At 43.1% G+C, this 24,331-nt stretch overlaps 2 protein-coding genes across 6 annotated transcripts in view; both read left to right on the top strand.

Moving 5' to 3' along the window:
* mtmr4 (myotubularin related protein 4) overlaps window positions 1–10,522 on the top strand; it is a 36,498-nt gene extending 25,976 nt beyond the window's left edge. For all 5 annotated transcript variants that reach the window (XM_086012368.1, XM_086012369.1, XM_086012366.1 and 2 more), the window contains 12 exons: window positions 78–191; window positions 261–460; window positions 710–838; window positions 1,736–1,847; window positions 2,618–2,813; window positions 3,335–3,520; window positions 3,690–3,860; window positions 4,240–4,394; window positions 4,554–5,988; window positions 6,070–6,180; window positions 6,283–6,371; window positions 8,713–10,522. In XM_086012368.1, coding sequence (XP_085868494.1) covers window positions 78–191; window positions 261–460; window positions 710–838; window positions 1,736–1,847; window positions 2,618–2,813; window positions 3,335–3,520; window positions 3,690–3,860; window positions 4,240–4,394; window positions 4,554–5,988; window positions 6,070–6,180; window positions 6,283–6,371; window positions 8,713–8,890 — 3,076 coding nt within the window. In that variant the 3' untranslated portion in view covers window positions 8,891–10,522. The remainder of the gene's footprint in view (window positions 1–77; window positions 192–260; window positions 461–709; window positions 839–1,735; window positions 1,848–2,617; window positions 2,814–3,334; window positions 3,521–3,689; window positions 3,861–4,239; window positions 4,395–4,553; window positions 5,989–6,069; window positions 6,181–6,282; window positions 6,372–8,712) is intronic.
* ca4a (carbonic anhydrase 4a) lies at window positions 10,230–19,402 on the top strand. The gene is made up of 10 exons (XM_086012371.1): window positions 10,230–10,355; window positions 11,084–11,212; window positions 11,632–11,884; window positions 15,164–15,208; window positions 15,296–15,460; window positions 15,555–15,700; window positions 16,673–16,765; window positions 16,858–16,924; window positions 17,026–17,189; window positions 17,892–19,402. The coding sequence occupies exons 3-10, from the start codon at window positions 11,770–11,772 to the stop codon at window positions 18,069–18,071; spliced, it is 975 nt and encodes a 324-aa protein (XP_085868497.1). The 5' UTR covers window positions 10,230–10,355; window positions 11,084–11,212; window positions 11,632–11,769; the 3' UTR covers window positions 18,072–19,402.
* Window positions 19,403–24,331: the final 4,929 nt, after the last annotated feature.

The following is a 24,331-nucleotide window of genomic DNA, read 5'->3' as shown; positions in this document are numbered from 1 at the left end:
TTGACTCATTATGAACTAGCCACTCAAGGTGCCTTGCTTTAAAATGTGAAGTTCCAAATTGCCTATTGTGTCTTCAGGCTGTGCTCCAGTTACCCACAGAAGTTTCTGGTTCCAATATGGATAACTGACAAAGAGCTCGAGAGTGTGGCTTCCTTCAGATCCTGGAAGAGGATTCCCGTAGTGGTGTACAGGTCAGCTAGTTAATGTGCATTTCCATTTTTCGGGACCATGATTTTATGACCCCCGATGTTGATTTCCAGACACCAGAAGAACGGGGCAGTGATTGCGCGCTGCAGCCAGCCTGAGATCAGCTGGTGGGGCTGGAGAAATACAGATGATGAGTACCTGGTGACATCCATTGCCAAAGCGTGTCAAATGGACACAGGAGCCAAGGGTAGCTGTGTTACACCTGCCTGCCAGCAACGTGGAGAAGCTCCTGACTCATCTGACAGTGATTTTGGTAAAACGTCAAGATCTACAGCTGTATATTCTGCAAACCCAGCATGATTTTAGTATTTCACTAGACAATAATGCAAACTAACATCAATCCATGGTTTATACGGCCAACCTATTCTCCTAAATGTCTCTTTCGATTTCTTAGATCCCCGTTCCCTTTTCATGGGTTCTCCCTTCCTCTGCCTGCTAGTTGCATCTAATAACACTGTCTGCTCGTAATAACGCAAGCCATGTCTTTGTCTTGTGTCGTCAGACTCTTCCCTGACTGGTAGCTCAGGCTGTGATGACAACACTGCGCCACAGAAGCTGCTGATTCTGGACGCTCGCTCGTACACTGCAGCGGTGGCCAATCGTGCAAAAGGTGGAGGCTGTGAGTGTGAAGGTTAGCAGAACTAATTGATCAAATTACTCACTGTGCCTACCATATTCAGGAACTCCATTGTTAAAATGGGAACATGAAGCTGACCAGGTTGACCCTCAGAAGTCAAAAGCAGTCCAGTCGAGGAAGCTGTTATATTTTTAAAGTTGTCATTAAGCAATGATAGAAACATGACTAAGTTCAAAGTGTCACATTTTCACCATTTTAAATATGTAGCACCTGTATAGTAAAAAAACTGAACAAAGTGAACTTTTCTTTTCTTGTCAAAGTGTGCAGGAAAAACAAAACGCTTAGCCGGATATCTTTAAGATTGTGGCGTGTGTTAAGTTGGGGTCGAATTCTAGTATGTTTGACTACAGGTCATTTAAGTGACAAGCCTCTAATGTATTTGTTCACTAATTAACGAGTTCTTATTTAAAAAAAATAAAATAAAAAGTGTGCTTTCCACCACTTGTTGATACAGTGTGTGTGTTAGTTTGGTTTGCAATAGTAAACCCTGATCTGGCTTATGTATTCGCTCTAAATAGTAACACACTGTAACCAGCCAATGAATAAAACAAAGAAAAGGAATGTGACAGTAAACAAAGGGCAACAACAGAGCCATCCAGAAATTCCTGTTCGTCGGTTTTTCTTGGAATAAGCTTGTTTATTACAAAATGGCAAAAGGACTGTCCTACACTGCGGTTGTTACCACAACACAAGGGTGACAAATAGCGTACCCTCCATAACTTGTGCTAATATAAAAAAATACATAAAAATACAAATCACGGATACAACACTGAACTGAACTCAGGTCAAATGCTGGCTTTGTGGAATGTAGGACTTGTTGTTGCTAAAATGGGAACATCTATGAAAGGTGAATGCATATGTGTGTGTGACATTATCATTGTTTGTGTTTAGAGTACTACCCTAACTGTGAGGTGATGTTTATGGGAATGGCCAACATCCACGCCATCCGGAACAGTTTTCAGGCCCTGAGGGCGGTCTGCAGTCAGATACCTGATCCAGGAAAGTAAGTTGATCCGTTTGGCCTTTTGCTCTGAGTGTCTGCCTTGGTGTCCCCCTTCTCCCTCCCCCTTGTTAATGCTCTTTCCCCCACCGCCGAAAAGCTACACCGCAAAGATGGAGAGTCTGCCTGGGGTCCAGTCTCATTCCTGCTGAGTGGGCCAGCTGTCTGTCTGGTCACTCAGACACTGGAGCCATGTGTCATGTGTTTCTGTTTACCCCAGTGTTTACATGAATGTTTTTTTTTGTCTGCGGCGGTGTGTACATGCAGCTGTGATGTCGCATGAAAGCTTGTTGAGATTCTTTAGGCATGTAATGACGCAGGAGGGCTTCCATATACTTTATATAGGGCAGCCCTCTTAAGTTAGTCTAATACAGTAATATTATGCATTATTTTAATAAATAAAATATTTCATTCTTATTTTTTATAAAATTTGAAAAATGTAAAGCGTCTTTGTAAAATGTTTAAGAGCCAATTTTTAAGTTTGTTTTTACAATAAATAGACTAGTTAACCAATTTGCGGGTAAAGACTAAATTAATGCATGACAGGACTCTTGATAATGTAAATGCTCGTGGGCCAGATTTTAAAAACGGCCGTATGCGGCCCCTGGGCCATTTTTTTTGCCAACCCCTTTTCTAATAACTGTGTTTAAGTTAACCTGGTTGGATGCAACTATTCAATGTGTCGTCTTGGTGACTTTTCTGACTTTTGTCGGCCCATATGTGGGTTAACTGGTCTATTCTTTAAAGGTGAGCCATCTCTTCTTTTTCCCTAGCTGGCTTTCAGCTCTGGAGAGCACGCGTTGGCTGCAGCACCTGTCGGTAATGTTGAAGGCGGCCACTCTGGTGTGTTCCTCCCTGGAGAGAGAAGGTCGTCCTGTCCTTGTGCACTGTTCGGATGGATGGGACCGGACACCTCAGATTGTTGCCCTGGCCAAGATCCTGCTGGATCCCTACTACAGAACACTAGAGGTGATAGTCTGCTGGGTGTACTTTTCATTTGGACCACCGAAATGATATGGCATGTGGTTCAGATCAGGGGTCAGCAATTTTTATGAAAGTGATAGCTACTTCTTGGGTACTGATTAATGGGAAGAGCTACGTGTTTGATATGCACTTGTGAAATAACACGTTTGCTCAAATTATCCTGAATAATGTTGTCATACGGTGTTATTGTTAATGATATTCTTTTAAGTGAAGACAGTGATCATGTTAGTGACTTTGCACCATATTTTGCAAACTGATAAGTATCAATATGCCACACTTTTTTTCTATAGATATCTTTTGAGATTTTGTGATGATTGATTTCAACATTCCTAAAAAAATGACAATGTTCCATCACTGGTGAGCTATTTTTTGAACAAGCCCGCAGGCTACTTTTGGGGGACTACATGATGCCCACGAGCACCACATTGGGGACCCTGGATATAAATTGTTGCCATTTCTTCACGTTATGAAGCCCTCTTGAGTACTTACAACCATGTGAATGACAGGGTTTCCAGTTACTTGTGGAGACGGACTGGTTGGACTACGGTCACAAGTTTGGCGACCGCTGTGGCCACCAGGAGAACGCTGATGACGTTAGCGAGCAGTGTCCCGTCTTTCTGCAGTGGCTTGACTGTGTTCACCAGCTGCTCAAACAGTTCCCCTGCCTGTTTGAGTTCAATGAGGCCTTCTTGGTGGGTGTTCGTTATGCGCCATTTTGCCTTTCTAATGACGGTCTGTTGTCAGCAATATACCACAGACTTGCTTTGCGTTTTCAGAGAGGATGTGCACATTTTGTAGACCAGCATGATCATGCCATTGCATTCAGGTGGAATTCTTGATTTATTTTGTCCTTTTGTGCAGGTCAAGTTGGTGCAACATACGTACTCGTGTCTCTATGGTACCTTCCTGTGCAACAACGCTCGTGAGAGGGAGGCGAGGAACATTTACAAACGCACCTGTTCCGTCTGGTCCTTGCTTCGCACAGGAAACAAGAACTTTCAGAACTTCCTCTACATCCCCAGTCATGATATGGTCAGTTTTTACAATTTTGTAGAATTTTTCCATTCACTGGAAACCAAAACTTGTCTGTAATCACTTCAGTAAACGGCTTCTCCCATTGTACTGAGACGCTCTAAGGAGAGGTGTTGGAACCATTCAGCCGAGAAAATGCCTAACCGGCTGCCAATTCATTAGGGCTGCTACAATTCAACATTTGCAAAATCAATCCTCTTGGAGTTGCATGAAATTGAACAGACTTACCTAAAGCTAATTAATTTCCACGCATGCTAAAGGAGTTAGCATTTCATTGCTTCTTTGACAGTGGTCGATTCTTAAGGTGATACGTTGCCCCCTATTGGTCTTATGTGGCATTTTAATAGTTGTGGCTTATTTCTTACTGTTGGACTGCAAGGTGCTGCAGCCTGTCTGCCACACACGCGCATTACAGCTGTGGACAGCAGTCTACCTCCCCACATCCTCCCCTTGCACTGCTGTGGATGACTCTATGGAGCTCTACTTGTCCCCGGGTGTCACAGGGGATGAACTTGCCTCCCGTTCCCTTGACAGGTACATTTGGATGCGAATATCACATCGTAGATTCACTGTTATTATTTCCCCAATTGCATGTACTAAAGAAGAGTCTGTAAAACTTTTTCAACTCATAGGCCGAAGTATGAATATGGATTCTCCCCGGGGCACAAACCTGTGTATTATGTCCATTTCTAGACTTCCCAAGACCCGCTCTATGGACAACCTTCTGTCAGCGTTTGAGAACGGGATGCCCCTAACCCGGACATCCAGTGACCCCAATCTTAATAAGCACTGCCAGGAAGATCGCCCTGCCTTGGAGGCCTCACCCGCCCCCGACAGTGCAACTGTAGACTGCTCGGATGAAATCGCACCCGACGCTGGCGATGAGAAACTCCCACGTCCGAGTCCTACCAAGCCATCAGACGGCTCGGGTGCCGAATGTGGCGAGGATGCACCAGAGGAGCCGTGTCTCACCACTCAGCCTCTGCCTTCCCTTCCACTTCCTCCGGCCCCCCTAACTTCTGACATCATCCAGGCTCACACTCCACTCCTTGCTCCTGTCCTACAGCAAGCTTCAACACACGCAACTATCCCCACTCTTCCAACACCTGCGCTGGAGGCCGAGAGCCCCTGTAAGACTGCCGACAGCACCGCAGCGCCCGCTCCTAAACCGGAGCCGTGTTTACCGCTGAGCCACGACGCCACGCCACCCGCGGCCACCCTGCTCGGCTCCCTGCTCGGCAGCCAGGAAAGTTGCTTCCTGGAGTCTGCCGACCTCATGGCTCTGAAGCTACTCAAGCCACCGGTTCCCATGGAGGACTCCACCGAGACTCTTACGGATCAAGGAGAACTTTCCCACGCCCTGCGTCATCAGCAGAGCAATGGTGCCACTCGCAATCATTTCAGCGATGAGGAGCAGCCGGAGCCGCAGGTGCCAGTTGAGCCCCACAAAGAGGAGGCGACAGATCTCGTCGAAGGAAGGGATCAAATGCTAGCTGCCGCCGCATCTCCGACGGACCGCATCCAGGGAGCCGCTCGCCATCTCATCTCGCAGAGTCGGCTGTCGGACATGTCCCTAATGGGCCCCCATTGGGAGAGCGTCCAGGGCCTAATGCAGTCCGCTTGCGGCGGCGCCAGTCACTGCGCCAGCCGCTCTCTGCAGGCTAACGTCTACCAGAGTCGCCGACTCGCCTATAAGCTTCTGCGCTCGCAAGGCTTCGCGCTGGCCAGCGGTCCCCAGTGCTGCCGCAAGGAGGCTCTTTGCTGTCCCAGCAGCCCCGTGCAACCGGGATGGCCGTCTGCGGCGAGGAGCGTGGCAGGCGTCGGCAGCCTGAACGCAGCCGCGCTCGGCAACTGCGCGCCGGCCTGCCACCAGCTTCCGGCCGTCTCGTACCCCTCGCCCTCCGTCTCCAGCTCCCCGCTCCCGCCCCAAACGCCAGCCTACCTGGATGACGACGGGCTGCCGGTGCCCCTGGACGCCGTGCAGCAACGACTGCGTCAGATCGAGGCGGGCTACAAACAGGAAGTGGAGGTATTGCGGCAGCAGGTGCGACAGCTGCGGATGAGACTGGAGAGCAAACAATACAGCACCCCTCCCTCAGAGCCCGACATCGACTACGAGGATGATATCGTTAGTTTTTCTTTTTCTTCTTCTTCTCCTCCTTTTGTGACTGCCTCTCCTCACCTCCTTTGTGTCTTGCTCTGCTTTCAGACATGTTTACGGGAGTCCGACAACAGTCCCGAGGAGGACTCTCTGTCCACCCAGAGTGAAGACCGACTGTCTGAGGGCAGCTGGGATCGCGTGGACAGCAAGGACACGGAGGTCAGCATGTGTTTCGCTCCTCACTTTTCTATCTTCTCTCCCTCCCTTCTCACTAGAATTGGCTTTAAGCACCTCTAATCGTCTGAATGTATACGTGTGTAGGTCACGAGGTGGGTGCCTGACCACATGGCCTCTCATTGTTTCAACTGTGACTGTGAGTTCTGGATAGCCAAGAGGCGTCACCACTGCAGGTGGGACTTCACCATTTTTTCCTTTCACACAGAAAAATGATCTCTTATCAACAAAAAAAAAAGGGCTTTACTAATCTCTATATGTTCTCTGATAAAATCAGTGGCGTGGTTTCCTTTTTTGTTTCAATTGTTTTCTTTCAGTGCAGGAAAAATTACCCTGCCTAATTACATTATCCCGATGAACTTTAGTCGTCATACATCGAACACCCGCGTATTTGCCGTTTGGCATTTGCATATTCACCTATGCACAGATTATCTTTTAACGTGTACTGTTATCGGGCGGGGGAAAAAAAAAAGATCTATTAGCTGTTTTTGTGCTCCAAACGAAGATATTAAAGTATTTCTGTGGCGGCACCTTTGGTGTCAAAGAACTATGTTGAAGTGAGTTGATGCTCATTGAGACATATTGTGCTTGGACAAAGGAAACAAATCCACAGCGGTTACAGAAATAACGTGAATGTGACAAAGTAATAATTGCTGAACATTTTATGGAAACCAAACAATGACAATTGCTTTTGAATTGTGGTTCAACAGAATCATTTTTTAAAAACCAATCACTGCAATCAAATGCTTTTTGTGTCAAGTACACAACAAACGGAGAGCAGTAAGAAAACATGACCATTTCTTTCCTTCAAGTATGGCCTCTCATCTATTTTAAAATATGGCTGACATGTTTAAAAATAACACGTGTGTGTGTGTGTACTCTGCTTTACATGGAATTATTCTCTTGTCGAACTCATTACATGGAACTCCGGGAAGTAGTGACATTCTTATTGAGCTGGCCTTCTAAGGGCTAAAGGAGGCGAAAGGCAGTCATGAAGGGGGTATTTACAGTAAGAGAGGTGGCCGGGTGGGTATTAGTAGCCAGTGCCAAATATTAAACATCCTTTGATTCCAAGGCTTCCCTGACGCATACACACATGGACACAATTGTTGGTACCCCACTGTTAAGGAAAGGAGAAACCCGGAGTGGTCCAGGAGCAGCTTGAATCCGACTAAAGCTACAATGAATCCAAATTGTGGCGGGGTGGGTATTAGTAGCCAGTGCCAAACATTAAACATCCTTTGATTGCGAGGCTTTCCTGACACATACACACATGGACAACATTGTTGGTACCCCACTGTTAAGGAAAGGAACCCGGAGTGGTCTCAGGAGCAGCTTGAATCTGACTAAAGCTACGATGGATACAAATTTGATTAGAAAAATAAAATATAAACCAAAAGTTAAAAAAAAGTGACATTTTCTTTCCCTCATGTCTGGGGTCTCATACATTTTTTAAATATGGTTGAAGGCATTTAGAAACAGTACGTGTGTACTCCGCTTTACAGACTAAATATCGGGCACCTTCAAGGAAATTATTCTCTTAATGAACTCTTGAATCTCCGGGAAGTAGTGACATACTTCCATTTCATTGAGCCGACAAAGGGGATTCTTTGGCTAGGAAAAAGGAAGGTGCCTCCGTTTTCTCTGTAAGAGAAAGGGGGAATGTTACAGTAAGAGAGGCGGCGGGCGGGTATTGTAGGTTGTGCCAGACATTTAACATCCTTCACATTGCAAGTCTTTCCTGATACATAAACAGGTGGACCAAATTGTTGCTAGCACTTGTTAACCGGGGGGAAAAAAAGCCATAGTGGTCTCAGAAACAACTTGAATCTGACTAATGTAGTGATGAATACACATTTCATGAAAAATAACCAATGAAAATCAGATATTGCTTTTGAATTGTGGTTCAACACAATTATTTAAAAAAAATTAATAAACTGTGATACGGGCCTAGACAAAAGTGATACTACCCTTAACACATATTTTGTTGCACCACCTTTTGAGGCAATCACTGCAATCCAACGTTTTTTGCAACTTTCAATGAGACTTCGGCACCTCTCCGCAGGTGTTTTTGTCTTGCTCTTAATGAGCAAACTGCTCCATTTATCTATGTTTGAAGGGTGCTTTCTCCAGAAGGCATTTTTTCAGCTTCTTCCACAGATATTCAAAAGGATTTAGTTCAGGGCTCATAGAAGGCATCTCCCTCACTTCAGGATAGGCCAATGTTTTGCTTTTAGTTACTTTTAGCCATTCATGGGTGTTTTTAGCCGTGTGTTTTGGGTCATTTGCCCGTTTCATGACCTGTGACTTTGACACTGGGCAGCACATTTCTCCCTTTGAATGGAAATTACATTAACCATCAAATTATAACTTGATCTAGAATGTAAAGAATAAAACCGTTTATTTTATTTGTAATTTTCCCTTAAAATGAATTCAAAGAATTAAACAGTCATCAGCTAACAGAAAGCAGCATCTTGTTATGTTTTAGCCACAGCTGTTTTGATCCCCTCTCTGTAGGAACTGCGGCAACGTGTTCTGTAAAGACTGTTGTCATCTGAAGCTGCCCATCCCGGACCAGCAGCTGTACGACCCGGTGCTGGTGTGCAACACCTGCCACGACCAGCTCCTCGAGTCCCGAACCCGCGAGATCCGCAGCCAGCAGTTCAAAAAGGCCATCGCCACAGCCTCAAGTTGAGGGGAGCGTCTCCTGTCGGGTCTTGTCCTTCTTTGGACTCACCAAGGTGTCGCCCCCCCCCCACCCCCACCCCAACCTGCTGTGGATCTTTGCTTCGATGGTGTTGGGGAGGTGATGAGGAGATGCTGTCTGAAAACGGGGGTGCGGTGCCATTGGTGGGGGAGGGGCGGAAATATCCCAGGACAAACTCCTGGACAGGAGATATTTCGGCTTGTAGCACGGCAGCACTCTCTAGTGGTACCCCTTTTTGAGCCCACCTTAAGTACCGAACACCTGCACTGTCCATTATAGATGCCGTCGTCACACTTGAGAGGGACAATCGGTCGGCGACTCCAAGCCTTTACCTGGTCTACTGGAGGCTTTCTGCTCGGAAAGAAAAGAATTGCTGCTATTGTATTTAAAAGTCTAATTTTGTATTCTTATTTTGTGCACCTCTAAATGTCGTCGTATATTGAAGGGAATCCTGAGACCAAACTTGAGCGAGAGGGAGCGATCTGCTGTCGACTTTGCCATTGTATCTTTGAATGTAAAATGTGTAACGGGCAATTGGAGTGACTGCACGTGCGCGCGTTCAGTGGGTCCTATTTTGTGTTTTGCGAGTTAAGTGTATGCACAGGCAACGCGGGCGAATCCTCAGTGACGCCCGTGCGGCTACATTTCGGCGTTGGAAAGCTCTGTGGGACGCACACTAAAGCGAGCGATGCTGTGGGGTATGTTGGTATCGGAAGCGTGGCGGGGTGTGTTTCGGGACGCGGCATGTTTCTGTTATGTCCTCGTAGAAAGTCATTGAGGGTGTTTCTGGGAAATGACTGAGAATTTTCCAACAGGGTCTGCCATACCTCTGACTGAACGGCCCCCCAAAAGTCTCATTGTCCTCCTGATTGGCACTTAGAGGAAGAAAGACTGAACTAATGATTGACAGTTCCTTTTCTCAGTCGGGGAAGGCGGCCACAGTTCCCCCATTTACAACATGCTTGTTTGTGTCTACTGGATGTTCAATTGTGCCATGTTCATTTTTTTTTTTTTTCATTTCCAATGTTTTTCTTTCCATAGATGGCAGCAAGTTACTATTTGACTCCTCCTATGTGTTCATGATACAGATGTTTAGCTGCTAAAGTTTAACATATAGTTCTAATGATTTCACTGGATGATCATATCTCACTAAATTAGCTGACCTAATGATTTGGGTTTTTCTTTCTTTAGAGGAAGCTCGGAACTGTAACATACAACGTGAAATCTGATCCATGGTGGTGGCAAATACCGGTCATTTAAGTCTTGAATAACTGTTGTAAAGAATTGCACTGTAAAAGTAAATTCCCATTGGCGAAGATAAAAGATTATATGATTTATCTGTTTCCCCAGCTTGTTTATTTTACTTGTATGTATAAAAAAAAAACCAACAACAACAATGCAAAATGGTGTCTATGGATGGGACTCGGCTGCGCGTCACCACAGAGATGCAAAGGTAATGCCATAACGTAAAATATCTGTATACATGAAGTACATCAGTATGGTCATGAGTGCTACAGTCTAGTGATGTCACTGCAAGGCTAAGATTTAAAGAATCGGCAAAATGGACAAAGGTTATTGACTAAGGACAAATGTTGCCTGTAATAAATGACAGTGTATGTAGTGATGTCTCATCTGTCTTGTATACATTTACCAATTCGTATACAGTACACTCACTGGCGATACAAAAGCTGAGGTGACATGAGGTTATGGAATGCGTACTAGTACTTCCTAAAGTTTGGAACCACTAGTGGTGCGTGGCGAACATCTAATAGTGCAGTTGAGTCAATTTTGCATTTGTGAGCTTTGTGAGCTGTTTCTCACAAAATATCTACAATTTGTATTTACCTTGCGTGCAGTGAATTTTAATTGACTCATTTAGGTAATTTCCCCCTATATATGTAAGTGCATTGTTAATGTTCAAACGTGACAATGGCTTACAATAACATTAAATACACTTTTTGCTTACCATGGAGCAGTATTTATTTTTTTATTTTTTTTTTAGTGCCTGTAGTAAGCTAGTTTTTTATAACAGCGTAGGTTATTGTCATAGTTGTTTTCTGTTTATTGCCTTGAAGTGTTTTTCATTAAAAAAAAATGAAAAAAAATACTGTGCGCTGCGACGTTCATAGAACAGCGCCGGTTTCTTTTGGCGGTTTGTTTAAATTTTCATCTTTCCACCAGATGGCGCAGTTTCCACAGTAGTTCTATAAACTACCGCCACCTGTGCATTGGAACGCGGCTAGGGCACCTTCACCATATCAAGACGTCATTGCATGATTCCTCCTTCCTGATCCTCCCTTTAGTTCCTGAGTGAGTAAACTTCCTTATCAGAAGTCATGTCCATGCTGTCCACAAATGTGCCAAGTCATTCTGTACTGTCGAGAACATTATACAAAGGGCTCCCTGTGATTCAATATGTACAGTATTGTAATATCTTCGCCACGCCAAAGCCTTAAAACGGCGTCGCCCCTCCCTCCCCCCCCCCAACCCGCCCCCTCAAAGAAGACCACACATACTATCAGGCATTAATGCAATTTTTCAAATACAGGCTATACCTTCTTAATAAGAACTTCAACGTACTCACTAAACTTGATTAATAATTCAAGCCGAGGGTATTCGAGGTAGCAGCTGCAATTTCCATAAATTCATTGTCTTGGGTTTAATATGAAAACAAAAGTGATATTTTATTTGCCTGTGTTGGTTCTTAACTCATCACCTGCACTTATCAGCACCTTGATTGCATCATTTCGGCTCGACACACACCGTGATGCTCATTGATGGGAAAGATGCCCGTCGAAGGGGGCGGGGCCATCCTCTTCCTTTCCTGCGTGGCATGCTGATGGATAAGTATAAGACCCCCTGCAACAATGCGACCACGAACAAGTCATTGCGTTGCCTTCACCTCCGCCAACATGCAGCATCTCACCTTGGTGGCTGTCCTCCTCCTGGCATCCTCCTGGAGCCTCTGCGCTGGATCTGGTGGTGAGTCAACCTGCATGCCCCATTCAATCATTTATTCATTCATTCATTCATTCATTCATGGCAAGCATCTGTCTATTTGGGCTTGTTTATGAGTTTGTCGGCTTGCACATATAGAGAAAAAGTCGCATTTGTCTTTAATTCCCGTGTTGGTTCAGATGCCTGATTTAATTTTTCATTCGTGAAATGGAACCCTTTAATTGGCTTCCATATGTTACTTCAATCGTTTCTTTAACATGCACATATATTTTAGCGTTGTTAATGCTCATTGGGGGTATATGTAATATAAAGATATCATATAAAATAACTAATCTGACACATTGTGTAAAATCGATCAAATATTGTTTAACCCCTGATGATTTTTTTTGCATGCGGAATCCCGGGAATTTCCTTAAAAAAAAAAAAAAAAAAGGCAGTCAACCAATAGAGGAAAGGACCATGCACATGAATGAATGAATGACTTTCCTCGTACACAAACCAGCCCATCTTGTGCGCACCTGTACAGTACGTGATTGACGTGATGTGTCATCAATCATGTACCTTTCCTTGTTGTCCCGTATCCTGGACCGAGCCGGTCCAGACACCCAATGAGGGGGATTGCTTGAGATTCTCCCCTCACTCTCTCTCACCGCGCGTACTCTTTTGCTCTCCCTCGCTCTCGCTCGCTCTCGCTCGCTCTCCCTCGCTCCCTCGCTCTCTCCCTCCCTCTCTCTTTCTCTCTCCCTCCTGTGTGGTGCACCTGCGCATGAGCCAATGACATTTGCGTCCTTTCTGCGGCACAACCTTCTCACTTGGGTGCATCCCACCAAAGTCCATTTACTTTGGTACAGTACTCCAGCTGTAATGTGCGAGGTGCTATCTGGTCATTTCATATTTTTATCAACTCAATTGACAACAAACGCTCCATAAATGCGGTCTTTATCCCACTTAAAAATTGGAGTAGTTTTATGAGCGTTTTGTCTGCTATCAGAGATTGGTTTAATGGTTTAGTACTACTCTTTGCGCCACAAAAAACGTCTATTGTAATTCGCAGTGTAACTGCTGAATGTCCCCAATGATTGGGTTGCTATGCCTCGTTCCAGTGTTCAGTCTAGTTCTATTCTAACAAGTTTCTAAATTCATCTAGTATGAGCAGTTATACATATGAATCATGAATATTCTGTTACATTACGATACAACAAGAGAAAAACACGACATTGTGACAACTCATGGTTGCATGGGCATGCAAGCGTCATGCTACTGCAACCCTAGAAGTTGTTCTGCCTTATCGGAGGCCGTGGTATGGCGGGCCAGTGGCTGCAATATAAAATCGAGTTTGTGCGCTTCTGGTGTCTTCCTTGCCAAAACAACAATGTTTCAATACGTCTTTTTTCCTTTATTTCGACAGCCTCGCTCGAATACACACTTTCTCTCTTTTCTTCTTCGCTCATGAAATGTGCCGTGCCAAACCAACTCAAAAAGGAACAAACACTTAAGCAAAATTAAAAATAGATATATACTCGAAACACAACACTGCAGTATGTTAGAAAAACAATAAATACAAAATGTATGCAACCCCAAATATTTAAATTAAAAAAAAAAAAAAGAAAATTTGGCAACTAAATTATGTGTTACACTACTAAGGACGTCATCATTTATTTATGAATGTGCATTATATGTCACTGCTATTGTGATGAGGGATCATTTTACCGTATACATTTTATATTATGGAGTGCGCAATGTTGATTTAGCCTTTAAAAAGCCCACAGACCGATGAAACCAGTGCGCTCCTCCGGTTGGGTGGTGGGGGGGAGGGGATGCGGCGGGGGGTTCCGCTGTCGTGTGTTTTGTTTATTCCGCGTAAATAAAGCCAGTCAGCAGAGCCAATGCAGTATTCATGTCTCGGTTCGATGCTACGTGAGAATGTGCAGTTCATATGGTGCATGCACATTTCAGTCTCCCTGTCTTCCGTCTGAAGTCTCCCTCCGCGACATGAGATCGCAGTAGACCGGAAGTGTTATGTTGATTTTTTTTTTTTTTTCTTTTCTCCAAAATAGCACCGTTGTTTTAATAAAAAAAAAAAAAAAAAAACAATTAAAAGGAGAGGGGGCTGGGGCTGCAATTAACTGTTTGTTTTCCCTGCCGTCTGCCTTTTTTTTGGCCTCCAAGTTTCCTCGCATATACAATGACACCCTGTTCATATTGTTTTTCGCTTAGCGCCCGGTAGATTCATAACGTCTTCTCATTGGCCGAAAATTGTGCGGACAGCGATTTGATTGGCTGGACTCAACTGTTTTAAAGGCATTGTTTATAGAACACGCACAATGCGCTGAGCGTGGCTGTAGAGTATACGTAACCACTGCATTTACAAAGTTCATAATTAACAGGTTTTCATAATAATAATGTAGTGTAATATAACAAGGATAGAATGTATAATACATTTAGTAATATTTATGAAGTGTTAGGTTCCACAACAGGTGGATTTTTTTTTTCTGAAAGTGAAACTAAATTGCAATGCATGAAAAAATCCAAATTTCACACACTTCAAACCTAAAACCCCCCAAAATGTAAATACCTCAAAAACCATTTTTTTGAAATCAGAGTCAAAAACACGTTTAAGGATGCAAAAAACCATCTAGGATTAGAATTTGCTGTTGACCAATGTCATTCAAAATAAACTGCATTGTAATATTACATTCTAATATAAAACAATACAAGGCCCTTTGTAATAAACACTTGCTGTCATTGCCATATTAGTAAAATAAACAATCTCCAATCATTGCGAGTGGATAAGATCACACCAGGAACTAGATAGGTTTGACATGAATCACAATGCCTGCCACAGCAGAAGTGCTGGTGGGAGTTTGTTTTGTAGCAACCGTTATTGTGCCTGAGCGAGAGGAAAAGGTTGACATGGCAATAACTTCCTTTTCCAATGCTGGGAGAATTCATACAATTCTAACAACAGAGCTGGAGTCCCTCCCGCTATTTTTTTTTTTTTTCAATGGCAGAGTGTTTTTCATAAATATTTGATTGGTCGGATAGCTGCAGATATTTGTCTCTGGCTATATGGGAAGGCAACGTGCGCTCCGATTGTGAAATATTAATAAACTTCACCCACAAACCAACGTGTCCCCACTCATGTAAGAGATTGTATCTGTGTTTATTCTGATAGGAAGGAAAGATATTTGAGAATATAATAACAGATCCGGTGTGTTGGGCCAGTTATAAGAGCGGGGTTAAATATAGACGAGCACTTGACAGGTTAAGTGTATTAAAATAATGATGTGTTTTCGCTTTCAGACTGGTGTTATCAGTCCCAGTTCACCTGTGCGCTTCAATGCAACGGTGAGCTCGGTTTCCACACATTTTTGTCACTTGAGAAAACACCGAACGGAGAGCTTTGGTCAACTCTGAAGTGTCTTCGTGTATTAGGTCCAGATAAGTGGAACCACGCAAACGGTGCCTGCGCCGGAAAATCCCAATCGCCCATCAACGTTGTCACCAGAAAGACCTTGAAAGATGAGCGCCTGACTCCGTTTGAGTTCACCAACTACCAGCAGATTTTCAGAGGCACCATCAAGAATAACGGCCACTCAGGTGAGCGTCAAGTAGTGTGGGGAGGGGGCAGGTGGTGGGGTGGGGGGGGGCACTTGAGAAGTCCGGATGTGGTGCTGAGTTGTTTTCTCTCCAGTTCAAGTTGGAGTTCCTCATCTGAGCACCATCTCGGGCGGAGGACTGCCGAGCACCTACAAGGCCGTCCAGTTCCACCTGCATTGGGGCACCAATGGCGGGCCTGGCTCTGAACACACCATTGATGGGGAGCAGTACCCCATGGAGGTACCTTACAACTCATAGTCCAAAAAAAAAAAAAAAAAGACCCCCAAATTACCTGTGCTGGCCATTTGTGTCCACCTCTCTTGTATGTCGTCTTTTTTTTTTTTTTAACCATGTTAGCTGTGTTCAAGCACATGACATGTACATAACATTTAAAAATTTGTTACAATTTTCTGGCACATTAGGTTTTTCTAATATTTTCATTTTTTTTGTTGTTTGCTAAGTTGATGTAAACCTGAGTAATTGCTTGCTCTCGAGTCATGGGTGAAGAAACTTTGAAATTTTACAGAGAGGGGAAAACGCTGCCATCTTTTTTGTTTTGCTGCACAGACAAGGAAAAAAATTCCTGATGTGATAAACCGATCATGATTCATTTGTGTTATGTCCCAAAAATGTGTATTTCTTTTTCGTTCTTACTTTACAGTATTTCTTTATTTAAAGTCACTCTGATAGCGACACTGTCTAATTTTATTTAGTTGCCCCAAAACTATAATACAAGCACTGACATTAACACAACATTTGCAGTGCCTTGGCTGGCCAATAATATTCCGGACCACTAAAATAAGTGACAAAGTGACGAACATCAGCAATAGCCAAAATAATGTTTTGTTTAAACAAGCCAACGTACTTACCAAATAATTTTGAAGCTTTTACCGCACGGGACGATTATTTCAGTTAAATTATTTGATCTAATTAAGGGACAATTACATAAAGCTACTTAACATTCATTAGCCATTTTACCGATTTATTTGTTAGGGCAACTGTGAGGTGTTTGACGTTTAAGTCTCGTCACGCAAGCTGCGTTCCTTAGATTGTTGCAGCCATTGTTGAAGTGCAACTTTTTGTCCACCTCATGTTGAAATGTCTGCAGACTGATAAAGCTGCGATAGTTTTGTCGGTCAGTTTGCAGAAACACGCGTAAAGGCCAAAGTGGATAAAGTGGTTGCGTTGTAACTTTTTTTTTTGGTCGTGCAGCTGCACATAGTGCACATGAAGCATCATTACACGGATCTGATGACAGCACTGGCAGATCCAGAAGGAGTCGCCGTCCTGGGCTTTTTCTATGAGGTAGCTATTTGAATCTGACACTTTTTCAAAATCCCACTGTGGCTCAAGTGGAAATTCAGCCAAGATGAAATCTGTCACTTCCCGTTTTCAAGGTGTCAAACAGTGCAAACCGAAAGTATGAGTCTATTATCAGTGCTCTGCGAAGCATCAGAAACACAAGTAGGTGCTGATGTCCAATTAACACAATTTAAGTGTGAAAACATTGCCGCAGTCCTCATGTTGTCTCTCGCTCTTTTTTTTTTTTTTTTTTTTTTTTGCAGACTCCAATACCTCTCTCCCTTCTACCTCTTTGGCACAGCTCATTCCACCTGAGCACAACCTGACCTCCTTTTACCGCTATAAGGGATCTCTTACCACACCGGGCTGCACCGAGGCTGTGGTTTGGACCTTGTTCGAGAACCCCATCCCGCTGAGCTTTGAACAGGTTGGGATGTTTGAAAACAAATCATAAGAGGAACACAAATCGTTTGGTTTGACGATGCAGTGTTGGGGAGGGGAGGTGGGGACTGGGGGGCAGAATCGTGTGCGAGTTGAATGATCGCCGATAAACCGTAACTCTGTCTTCAGTCCTCAGAGAGTCATCAATAGATGACATGCTTTCATTTCATGTTTGCTTGACTCATTGGTTCCGTCTCATGAGGTTACACTGATAAATATAGTTTGAAGTCCTCTTCATAACTAATGTAAAAGACTTGTTTCACATTAATAACTCTTACATGCAACTCTTAAAGTTGTACTTTATTTTCAAAAACATGTATAGTATACACAAACACACCACATGGATACTGTATCTCTCTGTATAGTATAGTATAATACGATATAATATAATATAATATAATATGGAGAGAAAAGAAAAAAAATGCATGGTTTTCATTGAACAGCAACAACAGTGTGAATAATAGAGGTCCAAGCACAGAGCCCTGTGGAACTCCTATTAACATCTTTTTTTTCTTTTTAATATTTTCAAATCCAATGATCCAGTGTTATGCCAAAACCCACAAAGCACATACTGACCAACCAACTTTAAAAAAAAAAAAAAAAAAAAAAAAAACTTGATTTGCTATCTTCATCTCCTACAGATCTCTCTTCAAATACCAACACTTTTTGATATGATTTTCTCCTTCAGCTGCGGGCGTTTTCCGAGCTCAAGTTCCGCGACGGGAAACCAATGGTGGGAACCTTCAGGCCAGTGCAGCCCCTGAACGGCCGCCGGGTGTTCCGATCCGGAGGTGCGGTGGTCTCGGTCAGCTCCACCCTCCTCGCGGCTGCCCTGGCTTCGGCCTTGGGACTGTCCCGCCTCTATTAAGAGCAAAACACCTGTGCTGCACTGCGACTCTCATGAACATTCAACATCATTCTTGCTTTTGTGACACCATCAACGCATGGTTTCCAAAATGGTTACACACGTCGTAGTGCATGCATGACTCACTTGGGGGCGGGCAACCCCCCCCCCCCCCTACCCCCCTTATGACACACATGACAAAGGTGTTAAAAGGACACTTTGGAGGTGTATAAGGGTTCATAAGCATGCATGCATGCACAGTGAATCAGTAGGTCATACATCTGCCTTATGAATGTGCCATGAAGTACTCAGTGACAATTGCAGTCAGGGCAGGGGCCCTGATATTTTAAAGCATCATCAAAACCACTCACGCCCAAACACATCCTCATACACTTTGGAGTTCGGCCACCTTGAACAATGTCAAGCAAATTTAGTCTGTGCTAATATCAGCGCGAGTAGCTCCGGTCTCGTGAACGGGGCACGTGATGCCTCGTTCTCTCTCAATGGCACATGAGAACTGCACAGGGCTATTAATAGCACAACTGAGTCATAAAAACAAGCTCCGTTTCCAAGCCAGCGGTCAAACAAGTCAGTGCTTTGCCTTCTTTTTTTTTTTTTTTCCCCCCCCGCATCCCAAAGTCCAGGCGGATGGAGCGACGGGCAGGTGTCGCCCAGTTTCACTGTCAATGTAACTCTGAGTCCATGCTGGGGATCTTTTCCCACACTCTGAGGCTACTGTGACACCTGAAGAAAGATGTCGTGATGGCAAGATGGAGGTCGCACGATGAGCAACAGCAGGGCCAACTCGTGTAAGAAAGCAGCATATCAAAGTCGTTGAATCACGCGCCGCCCACGACTAAAAGTTGCACGGATCAGCACATCTCCATGAGAGATTGCGCAATCGAAATTCACACGCACCCTCCTCAAGCGTCCCTCCTCTCGTTTTTTGACTGCGACTGGGTCTGATGCACTGAACGCTACTGACTGTGAATTCCATCCCACGGACCCCTCTCTGATCATCCAGCGGGGGCCGCTTATGTATCCTGACGGGTGACGGGTGCCATTTTCCAGCCCCCGTTTGTTGTGATGACCAAGGAAGCTGTATATTTTTTCCATAGTTTCGTGATGCATTAACTTATATTTCTAAGCCGTTCTAATGCACATGATTCACATGTATTTTATGCACTGAATGTGTCTATTGATATGAAATGCACAGTTATTGGTATTATTTATGTATTGCAAACAGTCATATGTATCGAGTTGTATGCGTTTGAGGATGTCAACTTGTGAAACGTGTCATTGGTGATCTCAAGAATGCGTTACTGTTGAACAATAAACAACATATGCCTTTTTAATGAACAGCCTCTGTCAGTTTTGGCGTTACACATCAGTATGGCAATTACTCTCAGAACCAGTTTGATCTTTTATTAACCAATAATAGAACAGGGTTATTTCATTTATTAGAACTCCGTGCTGTACTAAAATTGTCAGCAATTGTCATACAGAGTAATTTTAGGACTGAGCTCCTTATGATATTAAGAAAAAAAACATTCAGGAAAAACAATAAGTGCAACTCCCATTCTGGTCAATAAATTTGTAATGTTTTTTTTTTTCATCAGACATGCAAGTAAACTTGTCTAGACATATATTTTTTGCGGTCATTCCGAATCTGCCCGTTCTTTTTTTTTTTTTTTTTTTCCTTTCTCTAGCATAATAGGTATTCATAATAATAATAATTATTATTATTAATTAATCAAATTAATATATTTAATATTTCTGAAGTAAGGCTTAGGTTCATCAACAGGTGGAGTTTTTTTCTAAAACGCTATAGCTATAAATTACAACGTATGGCAAAATCCGTATTGGCCAAGCTATTATTGGTCAAACTTAAAAAAGAAAAATGAAGATATTGCAAAAACCCAATGTCCCCCCCCCCAAAAAAGTAGACATTTTTTTTCTAATCATTGTCAAAATACATCTTTGTTTTCATATTTTATTTATAATATTCTTTTTTTCCAAAACAAAAGCAAATACAAAAAACACGAGTTAAACAAACAAAAAAAAGAAAGAAAACAAAAGAAGAAAAGCCCACATTACACAGAAAAACAGAAAGCACAATAACAACAAACAAGAAATCAATTCAATCTAAAATCATTTCAGGCTGGGTCACAATATTCCAAAAAAGGGTCCAAATGAATTAGAAACCATCTAATTTTCCTTGGTTAACAATACAAAATATTTTTTTATTTGAGTTCAGCTTCATTAGAGTTCGGCTCACCTGTTTTCTGAAGCTGAGCCATAATTGGTCGTTATCTGAGCCCTGAACAACTGTGATGTCATTTTCAGTCGACAGAAAGTGGCAAAATGGCCGCCCCCTGAAATATACAAAAATGGGTGGATTTTACTGCTTAGCTCATATTCCACAGTCGCAATATTAATCAGAATGCCGTGTTTTGACTAGTGGGACTGCTGGGAACATATTCTTATCAAGATTTTTGGGAGGTTGACTTCCCCTTTAAGTAATTCAGTTCTTCATGTTTTTTTTGTATATTTCTCACAGCCATCCCTTCTCTCTGAACACTATTTACACAACCGCAACCACACAAATCACACAAACTGCATCTTGTTTCCTAAATCCTATCTCCTTTCGAGTTATTAATTGCCCTTCCCTCCTTTTGTTGTTTGCCACGATTAAGAAATCAAAAGGCTCTTTGTGATGTGAAGATGCAGGAAGACATCAGCCTCTCCGCGAGACCCGTGCAGATGAGGAGAAAAAAGACAAAAACTTCAAGGTAAAAGCTTCCTGTTCATCCCTGTCAGGACTTCTTACCACTTATGTCGTGTCGGGGAAGACTGGGAATCAAAGCGGAGGATGTTTAATATCTGGCAGAAGATACAATAGGCACCCGCCACTTCTATGAAGATGTCCTCTTAACGACGGCATTCCCACAATGTCTGGCTTTCTCTTTTGGGGAAAACAGAGGCACCGTCCTTTTTCCTAGCCAAACAAAACTCTTCATCGGGACAGTAAATATGTCCCTCCTTCCTGGAGTTCCATGTCATGAGTTCATCAAGAGGACAATTTCACATAAGTTTAAAGGCCTCTACAGTAGTTTTTTTCAAACATCTTCTTGTCAGGTAATTAATTAGCATGTAAAGCGGAGAAGTCAGGGACTGTTTTTAAAGTGGAAGTCAACCCCAAATATTCTTTGAAATATGTTCTATGTACTAGTCTAAACGTGGCATTAGCCGTCTCAGCGGGCGGCCATTTTGTCACTTGTTGTTGACTGAAAATGACATCACAGTTGCTCACGGGTTAACGCGGAAGTCAACCCAAACATATTTTTTTTCAAGAATATGTTCCCAGCAGGTCCACTAGTTGAAACACGGCATTTTGATTCATTTTGCCTTTGTGGAATATAAGTTAAGCAGCAAAGTGCACTAGTTTTTAGCCATCTCTGGGGGCGGCCATTTTGTCTTCTGTGGACTGAGAATGACATCACAACTGCTTACAAGAACCAATCACAGCTGACCTGTTGTCTGAATCTCAGCCGTGATTGGTCATTACTCAGCTTCAGAAAGCAGGTGAGCCATGATCGGTCGTTACCTGAGCCCTGAGTAATTATGAGAGAGCGTATATATTGTAATGGTATTCTACTTTTCCATCCATTTCCAATATCCTTTAGCCTGTTCAAGGATGCGGGAAGCTAGCGCACAGCTGAATTTTGAGTCAACTGCTCACAGCCAATCACAAGGCACATAGAGAGACAGGCAACATCATCATTGAGTGGGAACTTAACTCAGCTGCGAGTGAGCCCCATTAAGTGACTCTGCTTTCAATATCAATGATTGAACGACTGACGGCATTGAGTGAAATTGCACTTGGAAAGTTAGAGTTAAAAAGCTTTCTTCACATCCAAAAAGGGGGAAACTTATTTCATTTCCTGCTGATGTTTGCTCACTCGTAAATGAATGACCAATACTCCCGATCTTAACTCGGCATGTGTATAAAGCATATCTATTCTCGGAATACATTTTTTGTTACAGTTTACCGCCATGTCTTCAGTCAGGTCCCCGTTCTAATATTGTGTGCTGTCTTTTGGGAGTCCGCTCAGGGTGCGCGACTTTGCACAGAAGCTTTGCCTTCCCGACTGATGACATGATATGACAGTGTGACGCGGTATGCAGCATTGTCACACAAGTGGCCCGACGATATGATTCAGCCCACGCCAGCCGCTATCACCGCTCTATGTTCGCGCCGCACTAAATAAATGAGACTGCGTCATATTGCAAGAGATTGCAAAAAATCTGCGTAAGGATGACTTTCTCTTTAGTAAAAGACTCCAACTTGAAACAAATAAGCGCCTGTCTCCAATCAAGACGTCCTTGTTTTATAAGAGTTTATGAATTAGCTTTGGAAAGCTGCATTTTTCTTTCATTGAAATGGACTCCTTCAGATTAGAGACTCGTCACTTGACAAATATTGCAATCGGTCACTGTTTGTGTAGTGGTTCGCTATCATGCTGACAACATGGGTTCAATTGCTACACAGTGAAGGTGTGACCGTAAAAGGTCAACTCTCTCTTTTTTGTGCCATTTTGATGACTGCTGACTAGTCCAGGGTGTGGATTTGCTGAAGTATACATGCATTTCAATCAATGACATCAACGAGGAAATGTTCGTTTATTCCAGCAGTTCGATTGAAAGAGTATCAGTTCATCAAAGTTCAAAAACACTTTGGAAAACCAATTCCTACCTAATTTCTCTTTCAAAGATTTTTCATTTTCACATTGGCTCCAATGTAAGTTTGTATTTTGCCTAAATGTTGAATTTGGGGTTGTTGTTATCCGTAAGCTATAATTGTCAAACAATTGGAACGAATACATACAATTGTCAAATTGTTTCACTTTTTAAACATTCGGCATCCGTTGCAACCTGATCATCCTGGAAAGGGGATTCCCCCATCTGTGGTCCCTTCTCAAGGTCTCTCACTTTTCCCCAGATGGTTTTTTTTTAGTTTTTCCTTGACCTCCTGAGAGTTAAGATCAGGGGATGTCGTGTATATGATCTGGTGCATATGTGAAGCCCTTTGAGACTTTCCTGTGATTAAGGGCTATATAAATAAATGTGACTTGACTTGACTTCTAATTTCCATGACCAAAGGGCAAGCCAAGTGGTTGTAACCATAGTTCTGTAAATGTGGCAGTTTCTCAGAGAGAAGATACATCAGTTTTCATTTCTTACTGAAAAACACCTTACTATACCCTTACCTCGTTCTTAACAATAAACGCCTTATTATACCCTTACCTCGTTTTTAGCAAAAAACGCCTTACTAGACCCTTACCTCGTTTTTTGCAAAAAACGCCTTACTATAGCCTTACCTTGTTTTTCACAAAAAATGCCTTACTAGACCCTTACCTCGTTTTTTGCAAAAAACGCTATAATTCAATAAACACAAAGGAAAAAGTATTTTATAATGTTTCATATTGATACTTAGTGTGAAACATGGGCCTGTTTGGATCAACATGCGTCACTAATTAGCTTGTCTCTAAACAAAGACAATTAGCTATCTGCTGCTGCTGCCACCTGCTGGTATGGAAGAGTACTACAAAGTCATAAAGGCATGATGCCAAGGTGCGAGACCGCACGAATTAGATATTTTCCCACGGCACACCTGACAATATCTCGCACACCAGTGTGCCGCGGCACAGACTTTGAAAAACACTGCTCTGGACTTTATTGGGGGGGTAAAAAAATCTCAGTCATTCTCGTGTTAATACATTTCATATGTTGATTTCGTTGATTTCAAACAGTCACTGATGGTGTACTGATTTGGTAATGTGTCCATACACCACATACACACAGCATAGAGTATAAACTGCTGCCTCCACAAGTTAAAATGCTTTTGAAGTTTTTATCGGCGCTACTTCCCGCCCCCGCCCCCCCCCCCCCCCACACACACACTCTGAGCTCGGTCGGTTTCCGCAAGTAGAAGCATAACAGTCAGTCCGGCCAACTGTTACACGTGCAGTCCACTTTTCGGCGAGATGTTGAGAGGCAGCCTCTGTAGCCTCTCTAGTTGCAAGGGTCCTCCCCTGGTTGTCATGGTAACAAAATCCAGGCTTACCAAGAGGCGGAATGAGAGCTGGCTTACTTGCACGAGACAGAGAGTATTTTGATGAAAAAATGCCGCAGACCTATTAAGACATTGTTTTAAATCGTAAACAAAAACGAAAAAAAAACGTTGCAGTCGAGACAATATTGTAAATAGATATAAAATATGT

Source organism: Filicampus tigris, chromosome 17, assembly GCF_054856515.1.
Source record: "Filicampus tigris isolate MCC_2025a chromosome 17, RoL_Ftig_1.0, whole genome shotgun sequence".
Classification (NCBI taxonomy): Eukaryota; Metazoa; Chordata; class Actinopteri; order Syngnathiformes; family Syngnathidae; genus Filicampus; species Filicampus tigris.
Note: the sequence above shows the minus strand (reverse complement) of the source record. Positions and strands in the feature narration are given on the sequence as shown.

Bases quoted from the DNA above. Each gene is read 5' to 3' on its own strand.
- ca4a (XM_086012371.1), top strand. From the start codon at position 11,770: ATGCGACCACGAACAAGTCATTGCGTTGCCTTCACCTCCGCCAACATG. The intron at 16,925-17,025 runs GTAGGTGCTGAT...TTTTTTTTGCAG, and splicing joins GCGAAGCATCAGAAACACAA to ACTCCAATACCTCTCTCCCT. The intron at 17,190-17,891 runs GTTGGGATGTTT...TTTCTCCTTCAG, and splicing joins TCCCGCTGAGCTTTGAACAG to CTGCGGGCGTTTTCCGAGCT.